The sequence below is a fragment of the Colobus angolensis genome, unplaced genomic scaffold, assembly GCF_000951035.1.
Source record: "Colobus angolensis palliatus isolate OR3802 unplaced genomic scaffold, Cang.pa_1.0 Scaffold211, whole genome shotgun sequence".
NCBI classification, from domain to species: Eukaryota; Metazoa; Chordata; class Mammalia; order Primates; family Cercopithecidae; genus Colobus; species Colobus angolensis.
In genome coordinates, this window is record NW_012115278.1 from 1,442,712 (window position 1) to 1,470,593 (window position 27,882).

The window sequence follows — 27,882 nt, forward strand, 5'->3', positions numbered from 1 at the left end:
TGATTCATCAGAGTTGTATAACTACCACCACCAGCTAATCTGAGAACATTTTCTTCTTTCTTTTTTTTGAGACTGGGTCTTGCTCTGTCTCCCAGCATGGAGTACAATGGTACAATCATGGTTCACCGCAATCTCTGCCTCCCCCGCTCAAGCGATCCTCCCACATCAGCTTCCCAGGCAGCTGGGACTACAGGAGTGCACCACCACACCCAACTAACGAGAACACGTTCATAACCCTAAAATAAACCCTAGACCCATGGGCAGTCACTTCCCATTCCTATCTCACTCCACACCCCCAAACCCTGGCCACTGCCAATCCACTTTCTGTCTCTAAGATTTTCCTACTGCGAGCATTCCACATGCGACACCTTCTAATTCATGTCATACGTCACGTACATTCCTTCACTGGACTCTCACGTCAGCCTGTGAGGTTGACAGGCAGCCGATGATACCTCCAGGATTCGGGGAAGGCCGGGGCTCAGGAAGGCAGAATCACTTTCCTAAGGCCACCTCCCAAGGAAGAGGAAGAGCCTCTATTCAGGCTAGGGTCTTCTTGCTACAAACCCAAGCTCAGTTCTGTTCTCCAAGTGCAAACGGTTAATGTTGCAAGTTTGGAATGGTTGGTCCTAAAAGAGGCAAATCTGCCAGTATTTCTGGGCTGTGTGGTGTGAAGGTTACGGGGCAATTCCAGTGGGTGACGGGGTCAACATTTGGCTGCAGATGAATTTCAGCTTTTGCTGTGCAGAGTTCACTTCTGTTGAGTCATCCCCAGCCCTACTGCCTGCCACTGTGTGCTGGGCACAGGCAGCAATGCTGGAGGTGCTGGCAAATCAGAAGACTCAAACTCACATTGAAAGCTCTCAGAAATGGGGCCACTTTCAGAAGCAGACCGTCCCCACACCTCCGTGTGTCTGCGGGGGGCAGGGGCGGGGGAGACCACTGCCTGGACCATTCAGCGGCTGCAGGCATCAATGATCCATCCCCGCCTCCAAGGAGAACAGTGCTGGGAGGCGGCCCCTTGTACCGCAGGGGAGAGGGCTGAGCCCACAGGAGGTGGCTGAGGTGTGACAGCTGAACAGTGCTTGAGGGCAGTGGAACGTCATGTGTGTCATGTCTCTGTCGCAGGCTTGTTCTCCAGGAGACCATCCCCAAGGGCCCTAGCAGGCCGCTCAGCAACTCCGTCCTGACACTGCCTATTCTCTTCCATGTTTTTCCCCACACCACTGACCACACACACACACTTGGATTATTATGGAAATTTCCGAACAGACATGAAGGTTGTCTCTACTACTCCCCATTACGCGGCTTCAGCAAGTGCCAACGCAGGGCCAGGCCTGTGCCCTGATCCACCTGTCTTTCTGTTTTGGAGCAGGAAGGGGCTGGCCTACCAGACACACTCTAGGTTATGCCTATTTGTTTTAATTGTCTTTCTTTCCCCCTAACTAGAATGAAATAAACACAAAGGCAGGAACTTCCGTTTATTCAGTTTACCACATTACATCCAGTGCCTTGAATGCGCCCAGCATGTAGCAGGTATCAATAAATATCTGTTCAGTGACTGAGTGGAAGCATACATCCATGAAACTCCACCCGGCCTACTCCTGCTTCCATGTCACGGGGCCATGTGTGGTCAGCGACACGTCTCTGCACACACCCATCACCTTCCCAGTGCCTGCTAGCGGGAGGAAAAGCGGTACCTCCTCCTTACAGATGGTCGTGGCGAGCTTCTACTGACAACAGGCTCTTACCCACCAGTTCCAAAAGCAGCCAAGAAGGCTCAGGTGCTGGGCCACATTCCCGAACAGCTACACTACGTGGCAAAGAGTATTAAATGCATACTTGATAACTGAGCGAGTGTGTGCACCTGCCTGTACAGTTATCAAACAGAAGGGTGCGTGCGGGCAGACGCACAATACTCACATGCAGCCGCGAAACCTGCTCAGGTCGTTGTTTGGCTTCTCGCATTCGATCACGCTGGTGAACGTCAAAGGATTGAATTCGGAGACCTAAAATAACAGCACGTATACATTAGAGAAATCCGGGCTCAGGCTGCTCCGCTCCAAAAGGCACTTGTTTTTCTGTCTTGCATCCGTGGCAGGCAAATTTCACGGGGGAAGAACTCAGCCTATGAATCTCTGTGGAAAGCCAAGGCACCACCTTCTCCACTGTATAATAAATAACCGTTAATCATTTTATAATGAGTGGCAGTTGGGGGACCGATGCTGGTTACTGGCTAGTAAGTGAGCAGACATGACTGCAGCTCTATTGCAAAATGAGGGAACAGGTGATCAAGCAAAGGAGGCCATCAATGAAGCAAAGGGATGAATGAGTTTTTTAAGACACATGCCACTTGCCCATTTTTAGATTTAGAGAAGGCAAATTCCACCTGGAAAACAGGAGCTTATAATAAATCTACTTTTTCCACGTACACTACGCGATCTTCGTGGATCTTCGATGAAAAAGATTTACATAGCCAATGAGGGAGTCAACAATTTATTTAGTATTCTGCTCAATTAAAAAAAAAAAAAAACCTGACAACTCACCACAAAAAAGTCTTTTGAATTTTTCCATTGATAGACAGAACACAGCCTGGCTCATACGAAAGACTTAGGAGTCAGGGGAAGGAGGAAGAAGGGAGAGAAATGGAGGGAATAAGCTTTCAGTATAAATGAGTACAATTAGTGGATTTCTTTTTTATTAGCTTTCTGGTCAGGCCTGTCATTCTACTTAATCTATCAAGTGTCATAACAAGGTAAAAAAATGAACTATCTTTGTTCACACACACAAAAAGTGAAGGTGGTTAGAAATCAAGAAATGGCATAAACACGCCTGACACCACCCCAGGTGACTATGGCTCTGCCACAACCACACATTTCCCTGCACAGAATAAAACTCGGTTCCTACTGTTTCCCAGTGTAAAGTGTACATTAAAAGGGGCGTGCGTTAGATAATTGTAGCTCGATTCAATAACTGAAACTGAAATGCTATTTTAAAAGGCACTTCTTGGAGTTTAATTAGCCATCGGTCTCTCTTCTCCTTGGACTGAAATGGCCTCTCGCTCTATTTCCAGAGCGAGGCTCTGTTTCAAGGAGTCTTGTATTTATTTAAAGCCTGTGGATTATCTTGAAACCAGTGGATGGCTTTTTCCAGGGCAGACATTTACAGATACAAAGTACAGGATGGCCATGAAGGCAGTGAGTTCCAGAGAACACCAGGATTATTCTTGGCAGACAAGGAGGGTAGGACTTAAAAATATTCTGTCTCTGTTTATTATTCTTTCTCTCTAAGAAAAATGTCATGGACATGGCTCAGAAACAGCAGGACATTCTGTCTCTGGGACTTCAGAGTTGTGTCTGTAATGTTCTACCAACAATCCCGTGCTCTAGGGAGTGTGCGCAGGGGCCGTCCCAGGCACTGGACGCCTGGCTTCCTCTGCTTCCTTCTGGAACTGGGGAGGATTTGGAGGATGTTTAGAACTGGAGGGATCTCTAGAGACTGGCATGGGCTGAACGGGAGCCCCTCATCCACCACTAGAACCCATATGTTGAAGTTCTAACCCCACGTAGCTCAGAACGTGTCCTTATTTAGAGATGAAGTCTTTAAAGAGGTAACTAAATTAGAAGGAGGTCATCGCGGTGAACCTTATACAAAGAGAAAATCAGGACACAGAGACACACACAGGGGAGATCATGCAAGGACACAGGGAGAACCAAACAGAGAGGCCTCAAAAGAAACCACCCTGCTGACCCCTTACTCTCGAACGTCCAGCTTCCAGACCTGCGAGAAAATAAGCTTCCACTGCTTAAGCAGCCCAGCCTGCGGGGTTTCATTACAGCAGCCCCGGTAAACGAATACAGAGACCATCTCTGAGTTTCTCATTTAAAAAGCATTTCATATCCACAGCACACCTTCTGAATGAGGAAAATCCCGTTTACGGTGTTTATTTCTAACAACAGGCAATATAGCAACACACTCCTCACTTAGGAAATATATTGATTTATCCCTCCATGCACTCATGTCTACCCCTGCCTCATTCCAAATCAGCTTTGAGGTCATGCCCGAGTTATCCATCAGTCAGACTTGTCAACCTGCCCACTGGAGCATGGACAGAGCTAGAGGCCCCCGATCCACCCTTCTGCTCTGAGCACACTAACTCCATTCTTCTTAAAACGTAGATATCCAGCTAGGGAAGAGGAAGCAATTGTAGAGATGGATGGTGGTGATGGTTGCACAATGCGAATGAACTTAATGCCACCGAACTGTACACTCATAAATGATTACAATGGTAAATTCTATGTTTTGCATATTTTGCCACGATAAACAATTTCATTTACGGCCATGCCACCCTGAATGTATCCAATCTTAACTGATCTCGGAAGCTAAGCAGGGTCAGTACTTGGATGGGAGACACAATTTAAAAATTTTTACGTGGATATAAACAAACTCTGATAATTGACCGAGAAGAAATGAAATAATCATCAAGTTGAACACAGACCAGAAACCTGGGACTTTTCAGGACAAGTACATAAAGTCTCCGTGACCAGTCATTCCTAAGGGCACTGCCGTTCTCATTGTCATCACCATCAACATCGTTATGAGTTTTGGGAGGCTTGCCAAATGCCAGGCATTGTGCTAAGTGCCCTTCAGTGATCATACAACCCTGCCAGAAAGTCGGTTTTCGCACCACCTTCCACTTAGAATCTTTAAGTATCATGCCCAAGGTCACAGTGGTCTTGGAGTGATGCACTGGAGCTTTCTTGGCCTCTGAGCTATCAGCTCAACCATCAATACCCGCAGAGACAATCTGGCATTAACAGAAAAAGATTGTGCAAATAAACCAGAAAATGTGTAATAGATTCTACAGAAATATCCCCCAAAATGTAAATTGCTTTTTATTTTTTATTTTTGAGACAGAGTTTCACTCCTGTTGTCCAGGCTGGAGTGCAGTGGCGTGATCTTGGCTCACTGCAATCTCCGCCTTCTGGGTTCCAGTGATTCTCCTGCCTCAACCTCCCAAGTAGCTGGGATTACAGGCACCCACCATCACGCCTGGCTAGTTTTTGTATTTTTAGTAGAGACAGGGTTTTGCCATGTTGGCCAAGCTGGTCTCGAACTCCTGACCTCAGGTGATCCACCCACCTTGGCCTCCCAAAGTGCTGGGATCACAGGTGTGAGCCACCACGCCCGGCCTTAATTGCTTTTTAAAGTTCTAAGTTTCCAAAATTTAAGTTTTAATGTTTTGAAAACATGCTTCAGTTCAACATACCTTAATCTGATCGTAGATATCCTCTTTCCATCTTCAGCAATGCCCGTGGATGTGGGCTTACCAGAGCCACCCAAAAACAGAGTAAAAAATCAGGAGCCCAGGGACTTAGTGCTAGTTCTTCTGATTAATAAATATGAGACTTTTGGCAAGTGAAGAGAGGGCATTTGGACTCGGATCTCTGGGGTCTCTGTTGCCCTGTAAGTCCGCAATTCTGTAGGATGCAGAGGTGGTTCCAATTAATCCCTGTGCTTGGGACGACAGACTCACTATTGCGGAAACAGCATCACCTGCAAGAGTGCTGCCACACGTGCCAGCCTCAAGCTGAAGCACTGCCCTCTACAGCTCTGCCACAGCACCCCAGCATCTCAGACGAAAGGAAGCTGACAATGCGAAGGGTTTGCCCACTGCAGAGCAACAACATGTTCGAATACATATCTCACTGGCAAGAAAGAAAGTGCTCATCGTTTCTGTTGCTGTCTTACAAATATTTCTGAAGCTTCTTTTGGCAAAGTGATTTGACCTTACTAGGTGGAAAGAAAGCGGCGGGACAATGGTGGAACAGAGAGCCCTCCAGCCCTGCCCCTGAACTGGCGTTTCTGCTGGAGACCACAGCAGAGGCGCTCCAGGGATGCCCAGAGCCCTGCGGCATGCTTCTGCTTCCTCCTGATGCCTGGGAACTCCTCCAGGTAGAACAGCTGTGTCCACTCTTCAACCACATGGGGGAGGCGTGTGTCTAATTCAGCAGTGCCCAGATCGCTACTTGAATGAATGGTTTGATTCACAGCGGAGACTGTATTACCAACCTTGTATTTCACATTTGCATTAAGTGAATTGCTACTAAGTAACTCAACAAAAGCAAATACAGATGTCCTCCATCTTGAAACAGAAGCAGTGATGTTGGAAAGGGCATTTATAGTCCATTAAAGAGGATACTGTTATTTTTTTTTCTATCATAAAAAAACTAAAGAGGCTCATATTGCTTCAGCAGTGGGGTGAGCACACAGCACAGGTGCACACTTGGGCCATCTGCAGGTTGGCTGCCAGCAGGGACCCTGCCTAATGCTCCAGGTGGAAATCTCTGAGTGAGGCCACCTGTCTGGGTCTCTGGATGATGTGGGCAGAGAGAAGCCTGGTGAGATAATGCACAGAGCACAGAGGTGGCACCTGCCAGCCAGGCAGGGCCACCACCTGCACCACCGAGAAGACATGGAGAACACGCACACTCACGTCCTCTGCACCTGGACCCCGTTCTGAAAACGCCCTTTGTGTTCCCTATCATGATACTCCTAGGTCACAAGGAGGTTGAGGTCCCCCTGGTTCACCTCCAGCCTTGACATCACTCCAGGACATGGGCCTCGAAGGCTCTCAGTGGACAAACACAATACCTCTAACTGCCTACCTGGCTTTGGTCTCGCCGCCTGCTATGGGCCTATTTGTCCCTGGACTGAATGATCCCCATCTGATCACAGAAGTATTCCACCTTAACAAAGCCTTGGAGACAGCTGCTGCCCTACAGGAGGCAATCCTCATCCCATGCAAGAGCAAAGTTCTGCCCAGGGTCACAGCGCTGAACTCCTCGGCTGCCACCCCTCCCGGCACCCATTCCTGCACACAGGGAGCCCTGAGGAAGCCCAAACCTTTCTGCATGGCTTCCTTTGTCTTCCCATCCTGCAGCATCAGGCGAAGTGCCCGTCATTTAGCATTCAGGTTGTTGCCTTTTCTGGAGAAGCCTTCCTGACAGCCCCCTGGTAGGGTAGGCAGGAGTCACAGCTCCGAACTTGCTTGGTCCCCATGCAGACATCAAACCCTGTGCTTCCTGGGTGTGGCTGGAGCTGGCTCCCATCCCTCCTTCACTAGACCACAGGTTCCCTGAGCCCGGGTGTGGCTGGAGCTGGCTCCCATCCCTCCTTCACTAGACCACAGGTTCCCTGAGCCCGGGTGTGGCTGGAGCTGGCTCCCATCCCTCCTTCACTAGACCACAGGTTCCCTGAGCCCGGGTGTGGCTGGAGCTGGCTCCCATCCCTCCTTCACTAGACCACGGGTTCCCTGAGCCTGGGTGTGGCTGGAGCTGGCTCCCATCCCTCCTTCACTAGACCACGGGTTCCCTGAGCACAGGTACTCTGTGGCCTTGAGACCATCGCAGTGCCTGGCTCTGACACACATGGTCAGAGGGTGATGAATGCTTATTTCAGAAGGATCTCATGTGCCACAAGCTTCTGAATCACTCCAGAACTCTGTGCTGGGCTCTTGGAACCTAGAGCCCCTGCCTGCTGCACCACCTGCCAAGAGGGCCTGGCGAGGCGTCTCTGTGTTCCGGAATGCATAGTTCCTCTTTTTAAAGTGCGAGCACGTTTCCCCTGGCAGCAATATAAATGATTTCTTCATAGTCCCTAATCCAGCTCCTTAGCTCCTTATTTATTGAACATGGGTAAAGAATACCTTAATTAAATTAAGCCAAGCATTTTCACCCAAATTAATGGAATAATTCCCCCCAACTCTTTTGTTTTGTACTTTCTTTATTATTACTATTGTTATTTTGTATTTCCATCTAATTTGTATTTACCACTTGACGGTCAGTGCTGTGGAAATTCAAAGGAGGGCAGACGGCCCGATCCCAATACTGACGGAATGAGTGAATTCACTTGTTCACTGCCAGGACTGTATTGTCAGGCGAACAGCTTCACTTTGCTAAACTGAAATAGAAAAGCGGCCTGTTTTGGCCACCCGGTGTCTCCTGACACGCAGTGGGCACTCCGTCAGTTCTGTGGGGCAAGAAAGAGCAAACGCACAAGGAAACTTACCTCCAAGTGATCATTTCTCCAAGTGCCACATTCAGTGTTACTCTAGGGGTTTATGTCCCAAGACAGACACTGAATAGAAATGACCATGAAACCCGTTTAGACAGCAATGTGATCTACAATAGCGGCTGTGATTGTAGTATTTAAGGTGTCCTAAATGTGGAAGTGGTAAGTCGATTGGCCCAGCCGCGCATGGCCGGACGCTCCACTGCACGTCACAGAGCATGTGACGGACTCTGTGGGTGCTGCGTCCCTGCCTGCCGTCTCCACGGTGACAAGGTGACAATGAGGACTGGCATCGGGGCCTCCGCAGTCCTCTTTCAGAGTCAACTTCACACAGGTCCACAGGTGGCTTCTGGGAGGCTCACGCCTCGGACACACTGATCAAGGGGTGTCTGGGTTCTGCCTTCTTTTTCTAACTGGAGATTTTCCTGCCGCAAGCACGAGTGTTAGAGATCAAGTGGTCCCCCCTTAGTTTCTGAGCAGAAAGGCAGCTTTTCCCTTGCTAAATTCCAGTTGAGAATGCAGGCGCCAGCCCCCGCTTGCCTTTCCTGCCTTTCATCTTTTGTCCCCTGGCCTCCTGACTATTTCACAGTCAAAAAGCCTCGGTAGATGCTGGCAAAATTCAAAGGTTCACAGTGCAGGGTTAGAGTTTGAAGTCTCAAAATCAAACCGCTGTCTTTCCCTGCGGGCCCCAAACGCTCCACGCTGTTTCAGTGGGCTGAGGCTGTCCGCAAAGCCTTGCTTTCTCCTCCGCCACACGCACCTAAGAGGACTGAGAACTGGCTGTGCATTCAGACAGTCGGTAATGAGAGCTGTTTCACCGAACACCAAATTCCAACTTAGATGAGGGCTGTTCATTAAAACTGCCCTCTTGAACGTATTTGTACTTAAATCCAACAGGGTGCCCCTGCATGAAACCTGCCTGCAGCCACTCTGCTGAGCTAATCCGCACAGTCGGGTCCACGTCAGCCAGTCTGTTTCCACCGCCACAGGCCACTTAGTGCCTCTTCCATCGCTCCAGGTGGGGGTGACGGTGTGAGCAGAGGCACACCTTTGGGGTGTGGACGTGTCCTGCTTCAGAGATCACCGAGTAGGCAGCCTTGCTGGAGGAAAGGTGCTCTCTTTCTGCACAGCATAATGGGCCTGGAGCCTCTGTATTTATAATAAAAGGGACCCTAAAGGCAGAGTTCCATGGACCACTGGGCCGTTGGTAGCCACATAGAGGAAGACCATACGACTATTTTAGAGACCAATCAGGATGGAGAATACAAAAAGAGGAGTCAGCTAAGAAGAAAGCTCTTGTGCTAATCTGGGGAATGATTCCAAGACTAAAATGCCAACAGAAATATGAAGTTCTAAAGCACAACCAGATTAGCTCAGTCATCAGATTCCAAAGAAAAGTTAGCCAGCACCAGACAACTGGACACTTTGGACCAAACCTCCAGTTACTGGCAAACAGAGATGCTGGACAGAAAATTGAAGACAGCTGCCTGGAGGTGTGAACAATTTAACAGGAAAGTGAAGAATAAGCAAGCCAAGAAATAAAAAGACAAAAATCCAGAGTTGAGGCTGGGCTTTGAGGCTGCTTTTCCCTGCGGAGGGTCTACAGCTTCTACGAGATGTAGTTAAGAGGCTGAGTGGAGCTCGTAGACACACGTTGGCGCTCCGGGCCCGTATTAGTTGCCTATGGCTGCTGTAACAAATGACCACAAATGTGGTTGCTTAAAACAACAGTCATTTGTTACCTCGCAGTCCTGGAAGTCGAAAGTTGGAAACAGGTCTCACCGAGCTACGGTCAAGGAGTTGGCAGGGCTGTGTTCCTTTTGGAGGCTCTAGGAGAGAATCCATCTCTTTGCTTGTTCCAGCTTCTAGAGTCACATTTTCTGACTTTTGGTTTCCTTCCATTTCTGAAGTCATCAGTGTGTGAGGATTGAGTCTGTCTAATGCTGCATCACTTTGATAGTGAGGTCTGATTAACAGCCTTGATTCCACTTACAACCTTCATTTCTGCTTGCTGTGTAGCACAGCATATTCACAGGTTTAGGGGATTACGATGTGGGCATCTTTTGGGGGACCACTATTCTGTCTACCATAAAACCGACCATGAGAGGGGCCTGATAAACTCCTATGCTTTCTAACACAACCAGGAAGAACTGCGTCACAGAGAAAGTGAACCGCAGGAAAGAGCTTCAACATGGAACTTCATCCAACATGATGTCACTGCATCAAACACATCCAGAACACTGCTGAGCTCCTTTTGTGCAGCTGCTACCCAGCTTAGAGTCAACCGAATGGCCCAGAAAAATCTCAATGTAAAATATGATGCATAATAATTCTAAATTGCTAGAACCCCTAGGTACTAAACAAAACCAGCAGTCTTCTTTATATATGTGTGCATGTGTGTGCCCATGTATGTGTGTGTGTGTGTATATATATATATTTCATATATATATGAAATACAAGGCCTCAAAATTTTTGTAAAAAGTCAGTTTCCAAGTACAACCTCAGACACAGACTCAGGGATAACCAGGCATAACAGGATGTAAAGCATCATGGAAGAACCAACAAAACAAGAATAGTAACAGACCCACAGGAAGTTTAAAATCATGCTTGCTGTGATCATAAAGCTAAAGATGCACCTGAAATTTTAGAACAGCTAGAAATGATAAAATGTGACCTAAGAGATTTGGAAAAAATAGAGCCTGCAAGAAATTTTCAATTAAAAGCTGACTGCATGACTTATTAGCAGATTTGGCAAACACAAAGAGAAAACTAGCAAACTACGAGAAACGTGAGAAAAATGTTTTGAATAAAGCATGGGAAGATGAAAGGATGAGAGGTGCAGAAGAGAGGGAAGAAACCATAAGGATAGAGGGAAGTCTAACGTGTGTAATCAGGGCCCCAGAAGAAAAAGAGAGAGAGAATGATGCAGGAGCAATGATTGAATACATAGTAGCTGAGAATGTAGTAAATCTGACTGAAAAGCAACAAATCACAGATCCAAGAACTTTAAATAGGGTCAGTGAAGAGAGATTATACCTAGGCACATGACACTAAAATTATGAAAACCAAAGAAAATAAACTCTTAAAGGGAAATTGAGGCCAGACGCGGTGGCTCACTCCTGTAATCCCAGCACTTTGAGGCGGGCAGATCATGAGGTCAGGAGTTCAAGACCAGCCTGGCCAACATGGTGAAACCTTGACTCTACTAAAAATACAAAAATTAGCTGGGTGTGGTGTCATGTGTCTGTAATGCCAACTACTCGGGAGGCTGAGGCAGGAGAATTGCTTGAACCCAGGAGGTGGAGATTGCAGCTTGAACCCGGGAGGCGGAGGTTGCTGTAAGCAGAAATTGCACAACTGCATTCCAGCCTGGGCAACAGAGCAAGACTCTATCTCAAAAAAAAAAAAAAAAAAAAAAGGGAAATTGGTAAAACTTGTTACTAGTACACAAAAACTAAAGAAAATACTAAACAGTAGTGTTAAAAGAGAAGGAGGCCAAGCACAGTGGCTCATGTCTGTAACCCAAGCACTTCGTGAGGCCAAGGCAGGAGGATTGCTTGAGGGAAGCAGTTTGAGATGAGCCTGGGAAACAGAGCAAGACCCCTATCTCTGCTATAAAAGAGAGAGAGAGAGAAGGAAATTGGCTCTGATGAAAGGACTAAGAGGCAGGAAGAAATGAAAAGCAACAAAAATGGTAAATAAGAAAGTAAATATAAAAGCAGGTAATTTGAATCTTTCTGCAAAAAACACTTCAGATTCAGATGGTTTCACCAGTAAATTTGCCAAAAATTTGAGGAAGAAATAATAATCACTGACATAAACTCTTCCTGTAGTGAGAACAAATACTTCTTAATTTATTTTATGAAGCTGGCATGGGCTTGATACTAAAACACAATAAACACATTAAAAAACACAAAAGTACAAGTCTATCTTACTTAGGCAAAAATCCTTAATGAAACAGTAGCATACAAATCCCAGAAATACATAAAAGATAATACATTAGGAAGATGGATATAGTTCAAGAATTCAAGATTGGTATAGCATTAGAAAAATCAATGTTATTAGACACATTAACACAAAAAGAGAATAATCATATGATCAAGTCAACTGAAGCAGAATATGCATTTGATTCAACATCTATTCATGATACTTTCTCTTAGCAGACTAAGAATAAAAGAATCATTCGTTTGTAAAGGCTATTCACCAATATCCTAATAAGATATCATATATAGTGGTACAATGTTCAAATGTTTCCCCTTACACGTTGTATCAGGGAAAGAATGCCTGATATCACCATTTCTATTTAGGACTGTACTGGAGTCCTTGCCACTGCAATTAGGTAAGAAAAAAAATAAAAGTATAATGACTAAAAAGGTAGAAATAATGCTATCATAATCCAAAAATAAAACGACTGTGTAGAGGATCTAAAACAATCTTAGAAACTTATTAGAATTAATACATGAGTGGTCAGGTGCAGTGGCTCACGCCTATAATCCCAGCACTTTGGGAGGCCGAGGTAGGCGGATCATCTGAGGTCAGGAGTTCAAGACCAGCCTGGTCAACTTGGTGAGACCGCATCTCTACTAAAAATACAAAAAAAAAAAAAAAAAAGAAATTATCCAGGTGTGGTGGTGGGTGCCTGTAATCCCAGCTACTCAGGAGGCTGAGGGGGGAGAATTGCTTGAAACTGGGAGGTGGAGGTTGCAATGAGCCAAGATAGCACCACTGCACTCCAGCCTGGGCAACAGAGCGAGACTCTGTCAAAAAATAAAAATAATAATTAATACATGAGTTTAGCAAAATTTCTGGATACAAGATCATCTACTATGTCTCTATAGACTGTATGAACATACATGCACATGCATGTATACTACATTTACTACATGTAAACACACACATTGAATTCATAAACACACTATTTGTAATAAGCTAACAAAATCACTTTGCTAGGAACACAAAATTATAATATCTCAACAAAAGTGTATAAGTGTATAAGATCTCAATAAAAGTGTGTAAGATTTCAACACTGAAAACCATAAAGTATTATTGAGAGATTAAAGATGATGCAAACAAGAGAGAAATAGAGGGAACTGTGTCCTGTGTGACACAGATCTGGGGTCAGTGCCTGCCTCCACCTGCGGCACTGTAAAAACTAATCGTAAATCCAATATCTGGCATCCTATTAAAGATTATCAGGCATGCAAAGAAGCAAGAAAACCAGGCCCATAATAAAGAGAATAAGTAAGTCAGCTTAACCCAACACAGAAGAGCCACAGATGTTAGAATTTGTAGAAAAGGACATTAAAGCAGTAATTATGCTGGCTTTCCAATAATCAAAAACTTAAGTAGGGCCATGGAAGGTAAAAAAGAGACCTAAAATTGAACTTCTAGAGATGAAAGCTACAATATCTGACACAAACAATAAACTGAATGAGATCAACAGCTGATTAGAAACTACAAAAGAAAAATTTAGTGAACTTGAAAAATAGTAACCAAAACTATCCAAACTGAAATACTAAGAGAAAAAAAGAATCAAAAGAGAGGATTGGTAAGTTGTACAACAATTTCGAGAAGCCAATATTCTATTACTTAGAAGCCCCGAAGAAGGGGAAGGCTATGAAGGAAAATTTGAGAAAATAATAACTGAAAAGTTTCCAAACTTAATGAAAACTATAAACCTAGAGATCCAAGAATCTCAAACACCCAAATTATGAAGAAAATTACAAAGCACATCATGATCAATTTGCTTAAAACCAGTAATTAAAAAAAAAAAACCTTGCAAGCAGCTGTGTTATGTACAAAGGAACACAAGGCTAAGAGCAGATATTTCATTACAAACAATGCAAGCAAGACGACACTTGAGCAACATCTTTAAAGCCATGAAGTGTAAAATACGGTCAACCTAGAATTCTGTACCGTGTAAAGATATTTTTCAAAATTAAAAAAGGAGGGTGTAAAATAAAGATGTTTGCACATATACAAAAGCTGAAAAAAAAATCATCACTCACAGATCCACACCAGAAAAAAAAATGATAAAGGAAGCCATTCAGGCAAAAGGAAAATATCAGTTGGAAATATGGATCTACACAAAAGAATAAAGAGCACAGGAAAAGGCAACTGTGTTTGTTTGTTTGTTTTGTTATTTGACAGCAAGCTCACCCTTAAGCTCTAGGTGACTTTAGTGCTCTTTTTATGAGCATGGGTAAGTATGTAAGACTTTTGCTTATTACATAAATCTCTGCAATATATAAGCAAAATGTATAATCAAAAATAATAACATTTGTTTACAACATATATATGATGATGATGATGACAGTACAAAGTCTGGAAGGAGAGAGATGGAAGGACTCCATTGCAAAGTTCTTTTATTATATGTGAACTGAAATAATATCACTGAAAGGATAGATCAGGATGAATTAAAGATGTATCCAACAAACCTTGAAGTAACCTCTAATGAAGAGGTACAACTAATGAGAGAAAAAAGAAGGAGAAAAAAAAGAAAAGGGTCACAAAGAGAAGATGGGAAAACAACTAGCAAGATGATAGGCTTAAATCTAATCATGGCATTAATCACATTAAATGCAAAAGCTTTACACATTTCAATTAAAAGGCAGAGACCCTTCAAAAAAATAAGCAAAACACTCAATTTCTTACTGCTAAAAAAATGCACTTTAAATACAAGATGCAAATATGTAAGATTATGCTGAAACTAGTCAAAAGAAAGCTAAAATGGCTATATTGCTATCAGACAAAGTAAGTTTCAAAGCAGAGAATATTGCCAGAGATTTAAAAAAGGGCCAAAATGCCCCTAACAACAAAGCTTCAAAATAAATGAAGCAAAACTGACAGACCTGCAAAGAGAAATACACATATCTGCATTATGTTCAGAGGTTCAATAGCCCTTTTCAATAATTCCTAGAAAAAAATGGCATAAAATTAGCAAGAACACAGAAGACTTGAAAAACACCATCAGCCAGTGTTACCTGTTTGACATCTATAAAATACTCCACCTAAAGACAGCAGAATGCACATTATTCTCAAAAGCACATAGAGCATTTAGCAAGATAGACCAATATTTTAGGTCCTAAAACAAGTGTCAACAAGTTTACCATAACTCACATTATACAAAATATTTCCCATTTGTCTGGGTAATAATTTTTTTTGATTTGACCCCAAAAGGACGGGCAAGAAAAACAAAAATAGACAAGTTTGGTCATATCAAACTTAAAAGCTGCACAGCAAAAGAACAATTAACAGTGTGCAGAGACAACCTGCGAATGGGGAGAAAGTATCTGTGAGCCATATATCCATTATTGCAAGCTATTATTGAATAATAATGGATTAATGTCCAAAGTATACAAGGAGCTCAAACACCCAATAGCAAGAAAACAAAGAGTCAAAGTAAAGAATGGGCAAGGGATCTGAATAAACAATTCTTAGAAGAAGACATACAAATGACCCAAAGACTTATGAAAAAATGCTCAACATCACTAATCATTAGGAAAATGCAAATTAGAACCACAATGAGATATGCTATCGTATCTGTCAGAATGACTATTATAAAAAAGATAAAAGATATCAAATGTTGGTGAGGATGTGGACAAAGGGAACACTCATATGCTGTTGACGGAAATGTAAATTAGTGCAGCCGTTATGGAAAACTATATGGAGGTTCCCCCAAAACTAAAAATAGAATTACCATATGAACCAACAAGCTCACTTCTGGGTATTTATGCAAAAGATTTGAAATCAGTTTGCCAAAGAGATGTCTGCACTCCCATGTTCACTGAAGCATGATTCACAATAATGGAATCAACCCAAGTGTCCATCAACAGATGAATGAATAAAGAAAATGTGGTATATATACACAATGAAATACTATTCAGCTTTAAAAAGAAGGAAATTCTGTCATTTGCAACAACATGGATGGAATTAGACAACATTATGCTAAGTAAAATAAGCCAGGCACAGAGACAAATATTTCATATACTCACTTAGGTGTAGAATCTAAAGCAACCAAACTCAGAAGCAGAGAGCAGAACTGGTAGAACTGTGGTTACAGAGGCTGGGCGTTGGGGGAGACGGGGAGATGATGGTCAAAGGGTACAACATCTCAGGTAGACCACACTATTTTGACTACTGTAGTCTCGTAGTAAATTTTGGAGTCAAGATATGTGAATCTTCCACCTTCATTCTTCTCTTTCAAGATTGTTTTTGCTACATGGGGAACCTTGTAATTCTACATAAATTTGAGGATTGCCTTTTTTATTTCTGCAAAAATTCATTATGGTTTTGACAGAGATCACATTGTATCGGTAGATGCTTTGAGTAGTATGGCATCCTAACAATATGAAATTTTCCTATCCACGAATGTAGGATGTCTTTTCATTTATTTAAGTCTTTTAAAATTTTTTCAGCTACATTTTATAGTTTTCAGTATATAAGTCTTTCACCCCCTTGCTGAAATTTCTTCCAGGTATTTTATTATTCTAGATGCTGTTTTCTCTAATCGTTTGTTTTATTTTGTGACTTTTGTTGTCAACTAATCACTTATAATTGTATAAATTTATGGGGTACAAAGTAATGGTATGATTTGTGAATACAATATAGAATAACTAAATTAAGCTAGTTAACATATCTATCACTCCAAGTGCCTGAAGATTTTGTGGTAAGCACGTTTGAAATTTACCCTCTAGGTAATTTTGAAATGTATAATATTCCATTCCTAACTATATTCACCACACTGTACAACCGAACTCAAAAAAAGTATATTTATTCCTCCTGTCTACCTGAGATTTTGCTCCCTTTGACCATCATCTATCTTCCTATCTCCCCCATTCCCCAGCCTCTGTAACCACAGTTCTACTCTCTGCTTCTGAGTATGATTGCTTTGGATTCCACGTGTAAGTGAGTACATGAGATATTTGTCTCTGTGCCTGGCTTATTTTACTTAACATAATGTTGTCTAACTCCATCCATGTTGTTGCAAATGACAGAATTTCCTTCTTTTTAAAGCTGAATAGTATTTCACTGTGTTTGTATACCACATTTTCTTTATTTATTCATCCGTTGATGGACACTTAGGTTGATTCCCTGAGACGCCCTGAGGAACACAGGAAAAGGCACCCCTAACTGCACCCCCGAACAAGTCACTCTTAAGGGCAGGGCTGTACTTTTTGCTCTATTTTTCAGAACTTCTTGTGCTTAGTTCCATAAAAGACTTGAGTCAAGTTCCCAAGAATATGGCTGAACAGAAGTGTACATTGCCCCCCATCCGTGGCTAGCATAAATAAAGGGCTGAAGTTTATATATATATATGTTAAAGACAGGGTCTCTGTCACCCAGGCTGGAGGGCACTGCCGTGATCAGAGCTCACCGTAACGTTGACCTCCTAGGCTCAAGGGATCCTCCCACCCTAGCCTCCCAAATAGCTATGACTACAGATGTACACCACCACACTCAGCTAAGTTTTTGTTCTTGTAGAGACAAGATAAAAAAAATGCTGTAGAGATGGGAGTCTTGCCATGTTGCCTAGGCTAGTCTCAAACTCCTGGCCTCAAGCAATCCTCCTGCTCTTGCCTTCCAACATGCAGAGATGACAGGTGTGAAACCACTGTGCATTCATGGGCTGCAGTTTTTTATTTTGTGTGTTTGTTTTGTTTTTGTTTTTTTAGATGGAGTCGCGCTCTGTCACCAGGCTGGAATGCAGTGGCATGATCTCAGCTCGCTGCAACCTCCGCCTCCTGGGTTCAAGTGATTCTCCTGCCTCAGCTTCCCGAGTAGCTGGGACAGCAGGCGCGTGCCACCATGCCCAGCTAATTTGTTTGTATTTTTAGTAGAGATGGGGTTTCACCGTGTTGGCCAGGATGGTCTTGATTTCTTGACCTTGTGATCTGCCGGCCTTGACCTCAAAAGTGCTGGAATTACAGGCGTGAGTCACCGGGCTGCAGTTTTAAAGGGAACTGACAACAGTTGTCATAAGTGGTTACTACTTCAGGAGGGCGTGAACTCCAGCTTTTGGAATTCACAGATTTAGATCTGTGTGTTCTTTTTTCTTACACACATAGGTAAGACAGGCTTAGGTGCCTGGGTCAGACAGAAAATGGAAAATTGTTGGCTAAGTTGGTCAAGGCGATCTCAGAGGCAAAGTTATCCCGGCCCCTGAGAGACCCAGGATCCAACATAAAAATGGGATTCCTCATTTCTCATGCTCTAAGTATTTGCCTTCTAGCAGACCTGCCTTTTTCATGTATATTTGGCCCTGTAACCTGCAGATATTTACAAAAGTGGAAAAATCTTACTAAAGATAATTCAGAATTTCGACAGTCATTATGTACAATGTTCTGGGTGAACAAAACTATTTATTGAAGGAGTGCACCTGAGTCCTGGGCTCCACAAATTGGGCAAAGGGAATGGGATTCTTATTGGCATTCAGGATCCTCAAAGAGACAACAGGATTCCAAAATAGCCTTTTGTAAAGATTCACTACAAATAGCTAATGAAAAGCTAAAAATGCAAGAGATTCCCCATACCCTAGCCTACTTTGTCTGAATATTCATGGTCTACTCCTGAATATTCATAGGCTAACACCCTGTCTGAATTGCCTTTTTCCTTTGAAATAGCAGTTAAACAGTTTCCTTATAAGAACTACCCAAAAATTCAGGAGATAATCCCCAACTGACTTATACTCCCAAGACAGAAATAGAGCTCAGGGCCATAGTTCAAACATTTCCTAAACCTAGTTATTTAGAAACCTTTGAAAGTTTTCTAAATAATTCAAGGTCTTAATTGTGACATATGACCTCTGGATACCTGACCGCTACCAACTAATACACGTGTTGGTGGGACCTGGGGAGGCCCAAAAGTGAATGAAAGAGGCACACTGATATTTTCTGAGAATGACAGGAACCTGAGAAGCCTCACTGGACTGCTTAAGGGCCAGGCAGTGCTGAAATAGCACAAATGAGCTTTTGAGAGCCATTCCCAGAGTGTTTCAGCTCCATGGTAACCAACAAGCTAGAACTGTTCGGGGACTGCCCTGGAGCACTTTCTAATAGGTGACCCCTAAACAACAGTTTCCAAAACATTGTTGCCACTTGTGCAAACAACCAGGACACTAGAAAACGGCTGTCTCAAAGATTCCCAAGAAAGCCCCTAAGAGCAGTCTGCCCAGCCTCTGAAAATGGCCTCCATGTTAACCCAGGACAAATGGGCCTCTGAGGGAAGCCTAGGAGACTTCTACCTAAGATTCTTTGCCCATTCATTAGTAGGCTCTACCCCCTAAGTCAATAATCTAATCGAGAAACAAAGCTGAAAAGTCCACCTCTGGAACTAAACCTGTCTTTAAAATACAGTTTTCTGACATTTGGTTAGCTAATTTTGAAACTCTTTGTAAAAGAAATTTACATCTATAAAGGAAACCTCCATTTGTAAGGGTGTCTCCTTCGCTGTACTTAAACCATTAGAAACTTTTACTTTGGGAAAGACATCGGCTCAACCTTTACATGACAAACCTTACCTTTCTTTAATGTACATTTCCTGCCCATTTTGCCTTAACTGGGCCTTTACCCCTTCTTTGTTTTGGCAAATGATAGTATCTAGATCTGAGTTCAGTTCACTGTTTACCTTGTTTCATTTCAGAGTCATCCCTTTGAGAGTATAAATTTAGGGTTGCCTAGCTAGCAATTGTTCAGGACAATGGAACAGGGAAGCAGAAGACTGACAGTGGAAGGAAGGAGAGAACACTGGCAAATGAAAAATCTTGTAAGATCTGCTTCTATTTGTGTGTCTGTCTATACATCTGTATGTGTTCTATGTATGTGACATTTCTCTGCCAAAATATGTGAGAGCTCTGATTAATTGGCTTAAAGAAAAGTGAGTGCTGGCCAGGCGTGGTGGCTCACGCCTGTAATCCCAGCACTTCGGGAGGCCAAGGTGGGTGGATCACGAGGTCAGGAGATCGAGACCATCCTGGCTAACACGGGGAAACCCTGTCTCTACTAAAAATACAAAAAATTAGCTGGGCTTGGTGGTAGGCGCCTGTAGTCCCAGCTACTTGGGAGGCTGAGGCAGGAGAATGGCATAAACCCAGGAGGCAGAGCTTGCAGTGAGCCAAGATCGTGCCACTGCACTCCAGCCTGGGCAATAGAGCGAGACTGCATCTCAAAAAAAAAAAAAGAGAGAAAAGAAAAGTGAATGCTTAAATCAAACATTCTATCAGAAAGAAACAACAACTCAAATGACTTTTGATTCACGTTACCTGGGTAAATCTTTGGTAAACAAAACTGGTTTAATGTTGCTGGTTTAATGAAAACAGTTGTGTCTTCTCGTCAGCAAAATACCCGTCTATTTAACGTTAGGGTTTTTGCTTAGGTGCTGACTAACATTTGCATGTTGTAAAAATAGTTCACAGGGAAAACTTGAGATGATGGCTAGTTTAGTTCAATGTCTCACAGAATTTTCATAAACAGCTCAAATGCAACTGTTAAAATGAGTAAATTAGGTACATTCAAACAGCCATAAATATTTGTAAATGAATTCTTCATAGTTTAAAAACTCTTTTTGGTAACTTAAAACCTTAAAGTGAAATTAAGTAATAGATACTCATTAAATGTTTAGGTCATTTTTTGATAAGTTAAAATACTAAGCATTCATCATTAAACATAAGTTAAAAGTTTATATACTTTGACTTCTTGTTTTTATATGGTAGAGAGCAGCTAAATATATTTGGGTCTGTTAGTAAACATGAAACAATTGTTCTGTGAGGAAGTTACATGTTTCTAGTAATTATAAAATGTAAATTCATAAAATGTTGGTACGTGACAAATAAAAATTGCATATTTCCCAGGTTTTCACAAATCATAAAGGTTAAAATTTAGAGGTTAAAATTCTAATTAATATATCTAATTAGAACTACTAGAGAAAAGGAAAACAATTTTGTATGCAAAATGTACAAAGAAAGTAAGATGTGTTTTTGGTTAGAAAAATCTTGAGAAGATAGGAGGATATATTTTATGTTAAAAAAGAGCAATTCTATCTAATTCAAAGGTTATTTAGAAGTTTTTATCAAAATACAGATTTAAGAAGGAAATAGAAAAAAGGCAGAAAGGAGCAGTAAATAGGAGAGATGTGAAAAATGGTATAACTATGAGGACTTATTTTTGGTAAAAAGATTAAAAAGCTGAAAAAAGAGAGTAATTTATTTATTTTGCATGAAAGATAACTTTGTGTGGTCAAAATGGTTAGATATGAGTTCTAAATTTCTTTTCAGAGTTAGTATGTCAGTATGTTCAATTCCTTGCCTTCTACTTTTAAACTTAACATCCTCGTAAAGCAACCTTTTTCAATGATCACCACCACCCTGACTCATTCCGATCACCTGCTCCACCCTAACTCATTCCAATTACCTGCTACCTGCTCCACCCTCACCCCATCATTCTCTTTAAATTAGCCAATCGGAATTAGCTTAGCCTGTGCGGTCTAACCCTAGCCAATAGGGGAATGACATAGCAGCAGGGGCCCCGTGTGTCAGGGATAAAAACCCCTTCCCCTCCCTTGTCCAAATGTGCGCTCCCATTGTTCCATCCATAAGGGCACACCCTTCTATACAGAAGTAACTTGCATTGCTGAGAATTAAAAGGAAAATTTTATTTTCGAGTGCTATTTCTTTTGCAGCACCGAAACTTTATATATAACAATATATATAACAAAATATAAAGGGAAAAGGCAAGTAAATTTTTATCCTCAGGTAGAAGGCATAGGATAAAATGGAAGGTTTAAGCAAGATGGAGGTTTGTGCAAGATTAATCTCATGAAAAGAATTTTGTGTGATCACGTTGACTAAAATTATAAAATTTAAGTTTTCAAAGAAACTGAGCATTAATAGGGAAAGTACACTGACCGGAGGGAGGAGTTTGAGCCTCTGTGTTAGAACAAGGTTTTCTTGGAGCATTGCTCTGCCCTTAACAGAAAACTGTGGGCCGGGTGTGGTGGCTCAGGCCCGTAATCCCAGCACTTCTGGAGGCCGAAGGGGTGGATTGCTTGAGATCAAGAGTTCGAGATCAGCCTGGGCAATATGGTGAGTTCCTGTGTCTACAAAAAGTTTTTAAGAAAATTAGTCGAGCATGGTGGCATATGCCTGTAGTCCCATCTATTCAGGAGGCTGAGGTGGAGAATCGCTTGAGCCTGGGAGGTAGAGGTGGCAGTCAGCCAAGATCACACTACTGTATTCCAGCCTGGGTGACAGAGCAAAACCCTGTCTCAAAAAAAAAAAGTGAAATGTTTTTCTTTACCTTTTAGGTAACTGGCCTAGGAAACTGATTCTGTGTTTAATCAAGATAATTTCCTGTGCTTTGTCTTTGAAATTTGACACTTTGGTTTTATTTCATAAGATCTGTGTTCCTATCTGATCATGTAATTTTATTTTTTTCTTTGACACGGAGTCTCGCTCTGTCGCCAGGCTGAGTAGAGTGGCGCGATCTCGGCTCACTGCAACCTCTACCTCCCGGGTTCAAGCAATTCACCTGCCTCAGCCTCCTGAGTAGCTGTGTAATTTAAACCTTGGATATTTGACAAACTTTTCAAAAAACCTTTGACCCAAATTAACTTTAGGACATTCCAGAAAGCCCTGGAACTTCTAAGAGGAACTGTAAAAGAAAGAGATTAAGCCAACATGGGCTTATCGAATATTTTAAATCATATGGGAAGCACTGTCAAAATATGGAATGATGTTTAGCCTTCGAGTTAGTTGTATGGATGTGTTATTAATAGATGTTCCAAAATTGTATACAGTTCCTAGAAATCTATGTCTTCATAGAAATGCTATCAGTCATAATTTTGGTTCACGAATAACCAAATTTCTTTGTCAACGGCATTGCCATGGCCATTTTAAGCCTTGGTGTTCATAGTAATTGCTTTATTCAGATGCCTTTCTGAAAGCTTCTTGCAAGCACTGACAGTCTTAAAGTGTTATGTCTTCAGGGCAGTTCATGGACAGAACGGAAAGAATGAAAAAACTCTGACAAGTATATAATTTCTAATAATTTTGAGTTCATAGCATTGGGCTGAATTTCCAAAACTAGAATGAAGAAACTGCTGGGTGTGTACTAAGCAAGATCACAGCAGGAATTAATTACATGAGGCTGGGCACGGTGGCTCACGCATGTCGTGAGCATTTTGGGAGACTGAGGCAGGAGGATGGCTTGAACACGGGAGCTTGAGGCTGCAGTGAGCTATGATCATGACACTGCACTCCAGCCTGGTGACTGAAACATACATACATACATACATACATACATGCACACATACATACATAAAACATGTGCCTACCATATGTTTCAGTCATTCCACCTCTGGATTTATCTAAGAGATGTGACTAAGAGAATGAAAGACTATGTCTTTGCAAAGACTTTTATATGAATTTTCATAGCATATTTATTTATCACAACCAGAAACTGTAAACAACCCAAATGTCTATCAACAGATGGATGAATCCAAAAGATATATAGTTGAGTTATACTATATATCTCAACCAAATACTGCTCGCAATAAAAAGAAATAAACTATGAATACCTACAACTTGGATACACCTCAAAATATTTACACTGAGAGAAAAAAGTCAGACAAAAAAAAAAAAGGACACACTGTATTATTCCATTTCTACCTCTTAAAAATTCGAAATAATCCACAGTGCCTGAAAGATTAGTGGTTGTCTGGGGCCGCTCTTGGTACCAATTTACTGTATGAGTCTGTTCTCACCCTGCTAATAAAGACACACCCAGCCAGGCACAGTGGCTCATGCCTGTAATCCCAGCACTTTGGGAGGCCGAGGAGGGCGGATCACGAGGTCAGGAGATCGAGACCATCCTGGTAACACGGTGAAACCTGGTCTCTACTAAAAATACAAAAAATTAGCCGGGCGAGGTGGCGGCGCCTGTAGTCCCAGCTACTCGGGAGGCTGAGGCAGGAGAATGGCGTGAACCCGGGAGGTGGAGCTTGCAGTGAGCCGAGATCGCGCCACTGCACTCCAGCCTGGGCGACAGAGCGAGACTATGTCTCAAAAAAAAAAAAAAAAAAAAAAAAGACATAAAAGACATACCCGAGACTGGGTAATTTATAAAGGAAAGGGGGTTAATTGACTCACAATTACCACACAGAGTCCCCACAGGGGCAGCTCCTAGTGGAGCTGTGAGAAGAGGGCCGAGGTCCTCCAGACCCCAGAATGGTAGATCCACCCAGAGCTTGCGCTAAGCGCCTGGAAAAGCCACAGACACTCAAGGCCAGCTGTGAAAGCAGCCAGGAGTGGGGCTGGACCCTGCAAAGCCACAAGGGTGGAGCTATCCACGGCCGTGGTAGCCCACCTCTTGCATCAGTGTGACCTAGATGTGAGACATGGAGTCAAAGGAGGTCATTTTGGAGCTTTAAGATTTAACGACTGCCCTATGGATTTTGGACTTGCATGGGGCCTGTAGCCCCTTTGTTTTAGCCAACCTCTCCCATTGGAAATGGCTGTATTTACCCAATATCTGTACCCCTATTGTATCTAGGAGGTAACTAGTTTGCTTTTGATTTTTTAGTCTCATAGGCAGAAGGGACTTGCTTCGTCTCGAATGAGACTTTGGGGGACTGCTGGTAAGCTTTGCATGGCTGTGTTTTGAAATGCGAAGACATGAGATTTGGGCGGGGTGGAATGATACGGTTTGGCTGTGTCTCCACCAAAATCTCATCTTGAGTTGTAACTCCCACAGTCCCCACATGTTGTGGGAGGGACCCGGTGGGGGGTAAATGACTCAGGCCTCGGTTTCCCTCATGCTGTTCTCGTGACAGTGAGTTCTCACGAGATCTGATGGTTTTATAAGGGCCTTTTCCCCCTTTTGCTTGGCACTTCTTCTTCCTGTCACCATGTAAAGAATGACGTGTTTACTTCCCCTTCAGCCACGATTGTAAGTTTCAAGAGGCCTCCCCAGCCCTGCCAAACTGTGAGTCAATTAAACCTCTTTCCTTTCTTAATCACCCAGTCTTGGGTATGTTTTTATTAGCAGTCTGAGAGTGAACTAATACAGGAATGCAGTGGCACAATCATGGCTCACTGCAGCCTCGATCTTCTGGGCTCAAGCAATCTTTCTGCCTCAGCCTCCCGAGTAGGTGGGACTACAGGAATGCACCACCACGCCCAGCAAATTCAAAGGAAAAATGTTTGTAGAGATGGTGTCTCACTGTGTTGCCAAGCCTGGTCTCAAACTCCTGGGCTCACGTGATCCTCCCGTCTTGGCCTCCCAAAATGCTAGAATTACAGGCGTGAGTCACTGCGCCCAAGCCTATTTATTTATTATTTTAGAGACAGGGTCTCACTCTATGGTGTGGGCTAGTGTGTAACGGCACAATTGTAGCTCACTGCAAACCAGAGCTCTTGGGCTCCAGGGATCCTCCAGCCTCAGCCTCCTAACCAGCTAGGATTTGGCGTGTGGCACCATGCCCAGCTAATCTGTAAATTTTCTGTAGAGACAAGGTCTTGCTACGTGGCCCAGGCTGGTCTTTAACTCCTGTCCTCAAGTGATCCTCCCACCTCGGCCTCCCAAAGATTTGGGATTAAAGGCATGAGCCTGGCCAGATTATACATTTTAAATATGTGCGGTTTATTTTACATCAATCAGACCTCAATAAGGCTGTTTAAAAAATGAAAGAACGGCTAAAGTTTTCAACCGATAATTAACTAACGATGCTTTTTTTCAAGTGGCACACATTTTTCCAAACTTTTGATTTTCTGAAAGACTCTTACTGAGCAGCTAAAAACAACCAGTTAATGAACTGCCTGTCTTTAAGAAACTACTGTCATCTGACTTATCCAAGGCTATTTTCAACTTAGGGAAAGCGAAGCTCATTTTTGTAAGAAAATAATTGCTCCTCCACCTGCAATTCATTCTCGATCAAAATAAACCTGCTGAGAATAAGGGTGTTATTTTACATCCCTAAATTGCTTGCCCATGGAATTCTTGAAATAAATTATTTTCAGTGGGACCGGGCATCCTTTTAATTCTAGATCACTAATTTAACATCCGCTCATCTGTTTGTCTTGAATATCAACAACCAGTGAGTCCGACTCATCCCAGACAACAGCAGATGGCCAGGCTCCTCCCCCTCCATCCAGACTCACTTCCTTCTGGTGAAGTTGGCTCTCCAGCATCCCTTCCAGCCCTGGGCTCCCAGAAGGACGCCTCTGAGGCTTCCATGCACATGATTGTTAATTTTATGTGTCAACTTGAGTGGGCCACAGGGTGCCCAGATTAAACATTGTTTCTGTGAATGTCTTTCTCAGTCATTATTTGGGAAAGCCGGAGGAACACAGGCTGCAGGTTAAAGACCAGGACACAGCAAGACACTGATTCTGTGGCACCTGCTGTAAAATGATTCACTCCAGGAAGCACAGGATCAGTGCAAATAAGTGCTGTTAATAATTAACTACTTTGCAGATGAAAGCTGGCCAGCTATAAGCTCCTCCCCTGTGGATCAATCAATAGGCAATGGAAAAAAAGCATCCCTAAAATGATATCTATAGGAGAACACTGTTTATTTTATTCAGAGCTTTTCAAAAGTACACCGTTTGTAAAAGATAACCTCTCTGTGTCTTCTAAGTGCCTTAATGAGTGAAGTATGAAAACATCAACTATGTCAGGAGAGCAAGATCACAGAAGCTGATTATCCCACTTGCATCCAAAACCAAGGACAATTAGAGAAGAATATACCTAATCATGTCCAGGTGACACCCATGCAACACAGGGCTTCTGAGTCTCCAATGGGTACATCAGTCTCCAGGATCTTGTCAAAATGCACGTCCTTGTCTCAATGGATCTGGGCGGGGCCTGGGACTCTGCATTTCTTAGAGGCAGCAGGTGAGGCTGATGCTGTTATTCCACTGACCCGACAAAGACTTACGAAAACGAGGAATCCTGGGCAAAGAGCTTTCCAACCTAAGATGCACGGTGCAGCGTGGGCTTCCAGGACTCAGGGTGTTTCCTGCTGCAAGTGGCAGGTTTGAGTCCCCCAAAATGTATATGTTAAAACTTAGCCCTTAAAATGGCTGTATTTGAGTCCCCCATGGATATGTTAACCTAGTCCTTAATTTGATCGTATTTGAAGGTGGGTCCTTGGGAGGTGATTAGGGCATGAGGGTGGAACCTCATGAGTGGGATTAGTGCCCTTCTAAGAAGAGACACTCACTCGAAGCTCTGCCTCTCTCTCTCTCTGCCATGTGAGGACACTGGCAGGTCTGCAGGTCAGGGAAGAGGGCCTTTGCCAGACGCCAGATCTATTGGCGCCTCAATCTTGTACTCCCAGCCTCCAGAACTGTCAGAAATAAATGTCTGTTATTTATAAAGGACCCAGTCTGTGGTCATTTCATTACAGTATTAGGAACAGCCCAAGGTATTCCCTTTCCAACAATCTGAGCTTCTTCCCATCACCTGAAACACACAGGGTTATCACTCAGACTACCATGCTAGACACCGCGGAGGCTCCACCTTCGGGTTTCGGAGTGCCATAAGCTAAAAGCTCCAGCCTGCTAATGGCAGAGGGTAATTCTGGCTTCTATTATTGGGCCCGGGAAATGACTACCATGGGGGCACTGAGACTGTAGGGAAAGGCAGGGACATGCACTTCATTCTGTTAAACCTCCCGGCTGAAGCGTCTGCCTGCTGAATGCTAGTGAGGAGGCAGGACACACACCAAACAGCATCAGGGCTTGCTTCTAGATGATTTTCTCCTTGAAGCCCAGACTTTAAACAGCCCTGATGTTCGAGGTCAAGGGTCTCTGGGGAG

General features: G+C 43.1%; 1 protein-coding gene across 1 annotated transcript in view; it reads right to left on the reverse strand.

Moving 5' to 3' along the window:
* ATP10A (ATPase, class V, type 10A) overlaps window positions 1–27,882 on the reverse strand; it is a gene marked incomplete at its 5' end in the record, with an annotated part of 182,273 nt that overhangs the window by 52,661 nt on the left and 101,730 nt on the right. The window contains one exon of the mRNA XM_011942871.1: window positions 1,921–2,006. Within this exon, the coding sequence (XP_011798261.1) occupies window positions 1,921–2,006 (86 nt within the window). The remainder of the gene's footprint in view (window positions 1–1,920; window positions 2,007–27,882) is intronic.